General features: G+C 29.1%; 1 protein-coding gene across 1 annotated transcript; it reads right to left on the minus strand.

The window, feature by feature from the left end:
• Positions 1-374: 374 nt before the first annotated feature.
• LOC129317460 (exopolygalacturonase-like) lies at positions 375-9360 on the minus strand. The gene is made up of 6 exons (XM_054961785.1): positions 9262-9360; positions 8306-8590; positions 4064-4180; positions 3207-3506; positions 1971-2492; positions 375-608 (listed from the first exon to the last, which is right to left on the minus strand). The coding sequence occupies exons 1-6, from the start codon at positions 9358-9360 to the stop codon at positions 375-377; spliced, it is 1557 nt and encodes a 518-aa protein (XP_054817760.1).
• Positions 9361-9843: the final 483 nt, after the last annotated feature.

The following is a 9843-nucleotide window of genomic DNA, read 5'->3' on the forward strand; positions in this document are numbered from 1 at the left end:
AAATAACAGTACAGTGATTTTGATAGTTGATGAACAATATCAGCTCCATTAATGAATAGTTTTCGATAATTAGCACTCCTTATGAAATAGCTTACGAGCAAAAATATCTTTTAGCCTTTTTTTTAAAAAATGCTTAATTATAGGCACACGTAATGAGTACACAATTTTTAAGATTTTTTACAAGATTTTTTTTTTTTACGATTTAGAGAATCTTTTATCAATAACGTTTAGATCCTCAAACATCAACGCATTTAATTTAATTGTTTTAGCTTAATAACATAAATTCATCACATAAATAAATATGTGACTTACAACATCCCCTACATGAAATTCCAAGAATTGCAGGAAGTTAGGGTAACAATAATAGTAATTAATTAGAAGCAACCAGGGGGGTTTTGTTTGCCATAAGAAGCACCATTGACATTTGAACAAGAGCTGGTCAGCTTATTAAGATTAGAAGAAGGATGAGGCCAAAGATTAATGTCCTCCAATGTTATATCTTGGCATGGCTTATCTTTGCTGCAATTTAATGTTATTGCCTCTTCACTGCTGCTACTTCCTTGAATATTCTTGTACCTTACTTTACTTATCTCCACTTGTGAGCTCACCTTCAAATATAACAATCATCAACAAAAGTCATATAAATTTAAAAATATATTAAATACATGCCAATTGAGTGATTGAGTCTCTTAGAAGCATAAGTTCAAAATGAAAGCTCATATCAAAAGACTAACTTATTAAATACCAAAGCTCATTAAACTTATTATAAACCTTACTTTACTCATGAAGCTTTCTTGATGTGCGACTCTTAACATAATAGTTTTTTTTTTTTTTCAATTAATAACTCCATTTTTCCAACACTTTTTATTTTAAAGCTTTTTTTCTAAATGAAAATAAGAAAAAAAAATCAACAAAGATGACCTCAAACTATTACCATCATTGAAACTCCTTTGATAATGCAATTGTCTTTCCAAGTATGTATGTCTGTGTGTCATTACGAATATTGACAACCTAGACTTTTGATATCTCCGGTTGTTTTCTCTATTGCTTTGGAAAAAAAAATAGAATTAAAATATCATTATCCATTTATTATGTATCAAATAAAAATATATATTTAATTAAAAACATCTTAGCTTAAGGGTTAATGTGCAAAAATATCTGGAAACTTTTTCTCCAAGAGTTATTAGTTTCCTTAAATTAACAATGGTACATAGGTATCCATTTATAAAAGAGGCCAACATTTCCCAATTTATTAAGTTCTGAGAATAAAATTTAATAATCAACGTCAGGCTATTTTAATAGATAGAGGAAGGTTGAACTTTTATAAATTAAGTTAATATATACTCCCTTCATTCAAAAATGTAAGGCATTTTTTAGGAATTAGATGTTAAAAATGTAAGGCATTTTTAGTCTTTAGAGGTGCAATTATTGCCTTTTTTTCAAAAGTGCCTCTATTGATAATGACTTTATATTTATTGTAGAGTGTTTAATAAGGGTGAATATGAAAAGCTTTGGTTAGTTTGAAAGTAGATAACTACTTTATTAAGAAGTGAGATTCAATTAAAAATACCTTACATTTTTAAATATAGGGAGTACTTGTATACCATTATTTATTTAAAAATATCAGAAGTTTTATGAAGAAAAATTTTATTAATTTAAGGATATCAAAAGCTCCTGGAAAAAAAATTTCTGAGTATTTTTACACCTTAGACTTAATTTAATTAAGACAATTTAGAACTATTGTTGCAACAAGATATGTGGAGATATATCACGGCAGACGGGTAGTATTGTTTTGTTAATCCTAACCTCCTGGATGAATCTAAATGGTCTATATATTTATTCTTTCATACAAATAATTTTACCCAAAATGATAATCATTATGCCAACACATTAATGGAATCTAAATTCCAACCTAAAAAACTACTATATAAAATGAAACACATAAAGCTAGGAGAATTAGAAGCACAAACCTGTGTGTAGCAACGAGGAAATGGGCAATATTGTTGATCAATGATGATTGGGTTCCTCACATTATTCATCACAATATCTTCATACAAAAAATTATAAGCCTTCAAGGGTTTGCTTAAAGGATTAGCCCATGTCTTAATTCTCACACCTTGACTTGTTCCATCAAATGTGCAATTCTTCACAACAATGTCTTCAACATCTTCTTCTCCATCTCCCCTGCCAAGGCTTCCAACACTGATTCCATGTCCGGGACCGCACATCACTTCCGAGATCCGTACGGTTCGGGTGCCTGAAATCATGGCAATGCAATCGTCTCCCGTGCTAATGGCAGTTCTTGTGATGTTTATTCCAAAGGATTTTCCGATTTTGATGCCATCAGTGTTAGGGCTATCTTCAGGAGCCGATATTCTTATCTTTGTGAAGTTCATGTTCTTGCACCCAAATATCACAATATGACTACTTTTGCTATCAATGGAATGAATGTGATGAACTCGACCGTTGGTGATGAAGTCAAATCTAATGTTCTGATCACATGTGAAAAGTTCAGGGAGGGAGAAACAGAAGATGTTTTACATACATACATCGATAGGGAACGAATTAACAATAGTTTACAATTCCATTATTATGAGTTAGATTGATTTGAGAGATTTCTTATCACCTAGATATTCAAGGAACAAAAAAAGAGAAAAAGAAAATTAGAGAATGGCAATGCAGTGATATATTAAATGATTGGATTTTGTTATATAAAATGATTAACATATGCGATAATTGTTTAATCATCAAACATCATTTCTTGATTTTTATTTCCCTTTCTAAAATGAGAAAGATAATAATTACATTTTAATTGTTTTAATGAATATTTAATTCTTATTTTTTTCTTGTTCTGGAGGAAGGAGAGGGAGAGTGAATTGAAATCTTTAGAATTAAGGCATTTGATTTTTTTTTTGTAATTAACGTCTATTATATTTTTGTTATTTTTTAAATTTTTTATGAAAGAAAAAGTAATTTTCTTGACCAGAGAAAGAAATAGAGTGAATTAAAATCGAGAAAAGAGTAAATGTGCAATACCTCTCATCTGTATTTTTTTTTTTTTGGCCAAGTATCTCTATTTTTATGTTCATACCTTGCATCAAACATAAATAAATCGAAAAATAGTATTTGTTTTTAAATTAGCCCCATACAAACACACACATTAATGATATGTGTGTGCTTGTGTGAAAGAATGAAAAAGAACATACTGAAGCTAGCTGCCGACAATTAGGGTTGTTGCTGCAGTCATTGTGATGCCAAGCTGTCGCACCTTGTCCCACCAACTTGCCGCCACCAAAGACGGCGAGGTTATTGACATACCGGAAATTGATCCACTTGTCGGTGAATGGACCAGCCGGAGCTATCAAAACTCCTTTAATCACAAAAGCCATGAAACCCTTGCATGGTCCATCAAATATGACAGGGTTAAGCTGGAACGTCCCTTCTGGGATCCAAAACCTAGCTTTCCCTTCCCATTCACATGCCTCCTTCCATGCTTTCAAAAAAGCCTTTTAATTTGTTTCAAACAACACACCAATAGTAATCAATCATCTCTCTGTGAGTACATATATATATATATATATATACAATGAGTTCAGAAGGAGTGTCGAAAACATGATAATTGACACGGAAAGTGTGCTTGTCTGTGTGCATGTCGTGTCATGTATATATGTGTTACAAGTAGAAGTCCGAAATGAGAGACTACATTCTATAGCACTTCGCTTGGCCTCCTACTGGTTAGGGTACTCCATATGTAGCTTTCCAATATGGGATGAGTAGTCCTTTAATTTCCGTGGCAGTAGGCTTTTAATGAAAGCACTAATGTTACAAGCACAAATATAAAGGGAGATGCCATTGCCAATGATCGACTAGCATGTTGGGTGGAGAGTCCTCACACTCATAATTAATCTCTCTTTATTTGTCACTCTCTAACATCGGACTCATGACAATATGATATGGAAGTTTATGAACTAATAATTACATATAGTGAATCATAGCTTTTTCTCTGGGCAAAAACCTGTTGAATCATACTGAAGTATCAAGTATTGTCATTATATATAATTACCTGACTGTTATCTGTCTTCCCGTCCGCAGTTGCACCATAGTCTTTCACATTGAAAAACTTGACCTTAGAATCACTTTCTGCAACACAAACCAGTATGAAGAACACCAACAAAACATTCTGCAGATAGAAAAATTTCACCCCCATTTCTCGGTTTTGATCTTCTTCTTCCTAATTATTTGCAGAAGAAGAATATATTTGTCACGTGTGTGTGTGTGTGTGTGTAGATGAGTAGAATATATATTTAAATGATTAATTAGAGGATATTGAGAGGAAAATGAAAGTGGAAAGTGATGAAATATTTGCTGTTTCACAGGATTGAATTCGATTCTTGTGAAGATAATATTTGGAAGATGAAAAGTTGGTAAACAAATAAAAGTTAATTATTAGTGTTATTATTTCAGACAAATATTTAGTGCTGGTAATTAACATTTGGATGCCCTGTCAGGAAATTATTTTAAAAAGTTTAAAAATTGTTTTAGACAAGAGTGACTAATTTTTCAAGGAATAATTAATGAGAAAATTAGAAAATTTAAAAAGGAATTTGTTTTATATTAAAAAAAGATGAATTATTGGATTTCAATGGTTCATGAACAAGATTAAGAAAGATCTCATAGGTCAAAGCATATTCATAGAGATATCAGATTCAGAGCTTATCCATTAAAAAGTTAACACACTGGTAGTGAAAATTGAATTAATCACATCGTCCTTGTATTAAACGGAAACAATTTTGCCGTAATTGAAGTTTTTATATCTATTTGCGGGCGTGTTTGTATACTTTTTTTATCGTAAAATCAATTCCACTTCCATTCTTAATTATCAAGTTGTTTTCATTTTTATTTATTTATTTATAAAAAATAGAGCTAGGCCCAAAATCTAATTCAGCATCAATGACCCAAGGACAAGCATACCCCTAACATATTTGGAGACTTGAGACTGCATACTACGTATTTAGTAGTTCAGATTAATTTCATTTTTATTTATTATTGTTAAAAAAATATGATCTTTTTAATCTTTATATGATAATAACTTTGATATTCAAATGATAAAAGTTGATGCCATTTGAGCATTGAAAATTAATCTCCACATTTATTGCCAAAAGATCTCTACATTTTAATTAAGTTCTTTACAATAATTATTTTCAATTTTTTGTCTCTTTTTTATTACCTTTTGTCTGTCCATGTGTCTTCAATTATGCCTTCAATGTCATTGTCCTCGACCCTATATCATCAAGCTTTGATTTCGGGCATTCTTGGTGCCAAAATCTTGCATTAATTAGTCAGATCTGAGTTTATTAGCTTTAAACTAAAATTATCTTCAAAATATATTAACTGACACACGTTTCAAAATATACACATATTATAAGTTCACAAGATATTTAAACAAGTATATAATTGTATAAAGTTATATGAATTTGGTTCCAAGCAAGGTGTATGGCTTTGATAGCAATATTGTCAAAATAATATTGTAATAAAATAGTACAAAAACACGTATTTCTTTAAAAATGATTTATGATGTCATTATAAAAAAGTGAAATATATCTGCAAGTTTTTACAGTTTTATTCAATTTTTAATTAGATCCCCATAGTTTATTTTATTTTAATTGAGCCCTTATAATTTTGAACAATTAAATTTTTAATCCCTTAAGGTTAAAATCTTTAATTTTTTTTTTTAAAAAACAAAAGTAAGAACTTATATATATATAGTTACCAAAAGAACTTTTATATTTTTATTAAATGATTGTATAAATTTAGAATTAATTAGATAATTTTTATAACTCAAAATTTATATACTTAGGTTGTCTTTTAAATATTTCTTATAAATATAGAATTTTCAAAAGAAAACTTAATAAAAATGTAAATAGTGTCTTAAAAAATTTCCTTTTTCTGATTTTAGCTAAAAGTATTAAATCAAATTCAACAATTCATTATTAATTTTAACCTACAGAAGTTAACATATATAATAGATCAAACTTTAAGAACTTCAATGTAACAAAATAAATTACAAGGGCTTTATTTAAAATTAAACAACTCTGTAAGGATCTATAAATTAATTTTTTTCAAAAACCGATGCCCAAGTAACATTTTCATTTGAAATTGCTGGAAACGCTGACAGACATTTCTCTATAAACGCTGTCCAGGACGAGATTTATTGGGACGTTGATACTGGTGGCGCCTTACCAAATGCCACCAATGTCAGCGTTTGTTAAAAACGTATGTGTTTGTCCCTCCCTAATTTAGGTGAGGTAATAAAAATTTCATTACCTATCTAGAATACCATAGATGATAATTTAAATAAGTTTAATATATTTGGCCATGCTAATCAGACAAATTTAAATAAGTCCAAATATCTAAAAAAACCGAACAGTCAACGCTGACTTGAACCTCTTCAGGGTTTAACCTTATTCTATCAACTTGAATTTTTAAATTATTAATTTTTAAATAATTTAATTTAATTAAATTTTTTAATTTGAAATTAATTATTTTTATTTTAAAAAATATAAAATATTTTTTGGGATACTTAAAAATTATATAAAAATCAAACCATTTTTTAAAAAAATTTGTGGGTCTTAAAATTTAAAAACTAATATTAAAATACATTTTAAATATTATTTTAAAATATTTTATAGGTTAACAATATAAAAATAGAAATATTTTTTAATTTATTTTAAAATTAGAAATAATAATGTACTCAAATATTTGTGATCTTAGTATAAAATAATAAAATAACATAAAATATAAAGAATTAATTAATATTTAATATATATTTTAAAATATAATTTTTTATTCAAATATTCAGACCTATTTGGACTAATTCTATTTTTTTTTTTTTTTGGGTTGGCCCAAAAATCGTCTACTTGAAAGGTACACGCATATCCGTCCATCCCATTTTCAATTTTTTAATCTTTTTGGTTTATAATTTTTGTTAAATATATTTGTAGGCTGTTGAAGTATTCTACGAGTGGTATTTGTCAAGAAAACAATTAAGGTTAGTTAAAAAAAATTATATGTATGTTTTTTTATTAATTATATTTATTATAGTTCGTTAGTTATTTTATTATAATTTTAAAATTTTAGATTACGTACATGTTTAAAATTAATGATTGAGGTTAGAGAAATTATAGATAATGCATATGTTCATTTATTTTTTTATGATATTAATTTTTTGAATTTTATCTCATTTAATTTTAAATTTATGGTGATGTAATATTAAATTAGGTAAAAAAAATTATATTTATAAATAATATTTTTTAATTAGGATAGAAAACTTATTAAACTTAAACTTTTTGAAATGATGAATAGATCTGAGTTATACGTTTTGGTCAATGCATGAGGAGACTCATGATATGAAATTAAAGATGTCTTAGCAGCTTTAAAAACAAGAATTGAGAAGTTACTATTAGAGCATCAAGAAAATCCCATCATTGATATAGTTTATGATGCATTTGGAGTACAGCAAGAGATGACAATTTTTCAAAAAGCAGATTTGCTATTTTTGGATCAAAGGGATGAAGAAACTAGAAATTTTTATGAATTTTTAAGAGATGGAGTGCAACCTTTGTTTAATATATGTGAAAATTAATACGTGAAGCTTTCATATTTGGTAATATTATATCACATTAAGTGTCATTGTGGAATCAGTAACAAAGACAATATCCATGATTTCTGAATTATTTTTAGCAAATGCATTTGAAAATGCTAAAATTTTGATGTCACAAAGAAGAATGATACACAAATTATGATTGAAGTATAAAAAAATTAATGCATGTCCAAAGGATCAATTGCATGTTATGCTCCTGATGAAAACATTGAAGTGTGTAAAAACTGTGAAACTTCTAAATGGAAGCTGAAGAAGAGGGAAAAAAAGAGGAAAGAATAAGAAAATTTTGAGATATTTCCCATTGAAACTATGCTACCAGTAAATGTCTCCTAACATTACCAAAACACTTGACTTCGTAACCACTTTACCATATAATTAAGAGGACAAATCGCATTTAAAGTTTATCATGGTAAAAAAGGATAAAATTGAGTTTAAGAAACTCTATCATAATAAAAAAAATAATAAAATAGGGTGATAAAAGCCTTCTATGGTAGAAAAGGTTAAAAGTAAATTCAATAAATCTACAACTTGTGAAAATTGGGATCCCAAACTAAAATAATCATTTATGAAGTAATTGGAGCTCAAAAACCTTCTAAATCAGAGTAAGGAACAATTTGGAAGCCTTGAAAACAATTAATTTCTAACCTCTAATAAAGCTTCTATGGGAACCCAAGAGAAAATGATGTTCCGTAAACAATTCTTCTTAAAGAGGATGTTCTCAGAAATATGAAGACACTTCCAATCATTTAGAGTTGAACTAGTATTCAAGCTATCAATCATAGTTTTTGAATCAACTTCAAAATAGACATAATCAAGTTTATTAGAACAAGCAAACTCCACAGCTTGATCCAAACCAAGGAATTTAGCCGACAAAGCAAAATGAGCTTCACAAATAGAGTGAGAACCATCAAGAAGCCAACCATTCGGATCCTTGACAAAAAAGCAATGGAGGCAACATTTTTATCACAACAAAAAGCACCATCTACATTAATTTTAAGTTCATTTGCAACAGGAGCTGTCCATCTACATTTTTATCAGAACTAACATTCTCACACTCTAGCCATTAGCATTCCAGAAATCACTAAACATGTCAGCAGCACATTTATTAACAAGAATAGGATCCACACTATTAAAAAATACCGTATATATAACACCTCATATTTAACGATTATAAGAAAAAACGTTGAATAAAAAAAGGCAGGATTTTGAAAAACTAATATTCAGCGGTTAAAAAAATAACTGTTGAATAAAATCGTCAAAAAAATGCTTGGTGACATCACCATATTATTCAACGGTTTAGGAAAAGAAACCGTTGAATAAAGTGTCAGAATATTCAACGGTTAAAATCAAAAACTGTTGAATAAATGTTTTGAAACCGTCTTATGACGTTATCTTATTATTCAACGGTTCCTTAACCAGAATCGTTGAATAAATGTTTATAATATTTAACGGTTTTCCTTGAGGAATCGTTGAATAAACCTTTATTCAATGGTTTTTAAATATAATCGTTGAATAATTTCATTTGAATCGCCTCTTCATTCTTCCGAAACCGTTACTCTCAAATGCTTAAAACTTCATTTCTCCTCTGCAGAACCAGATACCCACTGTCGAATCTCCTTCCCCAAGCACTGAGTCCACATTTCTGGCCAAACCCTTCCATATTTCACCGTTGGAACGCCGTCGCAAGCCTTCATTGCCATTTTTGTCTTCCGTCTTGTGGTGTGCGAACGCGTAAGTGCTCTACGTTACATTTCGCTCCTCTTTCTCTTCCTCTTCCCTCTTCCTCTTCCTTCTTCTTCTTCCTCTTCCTCTTCGTCTCTTTCTTCCTAACTTCATCTTCCTCTTCCATTCCAGTTGCTTGGTTCGTGATTCATCTCCATTCAACCATGTACGTGCGTGGATCGACAAACAAAAAAAGGTTAGTTTTTTTTTAAGAAATTTTATAAAATTTGAGTATTTTATTTGAACATTATGATTATTTACAATGGGGATGATTTCATATACAATGTGCTTGAATTTTGGTTGAACAAAAATGCTCTGTGTCTGCTACCAATTGTTAAATGTGATTGATTGAGTAATTTTTAATATGAATTTGTTGTTATTTTAATGTTCAATTTGTTAAAAAAGGGCAGTAAGCCTGGGAAATGCTTAGTTTTATGCCGTTATGCTGCCAAATTTTTTAA

Source organism: Prosopis cineraria, unplaced genomic scaffold, assembly GCF_029017545.1.
Source record: "Prosopis cineraria cultivar Desert tree isolate PC_DT_omini unplaced genomic scaffold, ASM2901754v1 PC8, whole genome shotgun sequence".
Taxonomy (NCBI): Eukaryota; Viridiplantae; Streptophyta; class Magnoliopsida; order Fabales; family Fabaceae; genus Prosopis; species Prosopis cineraria.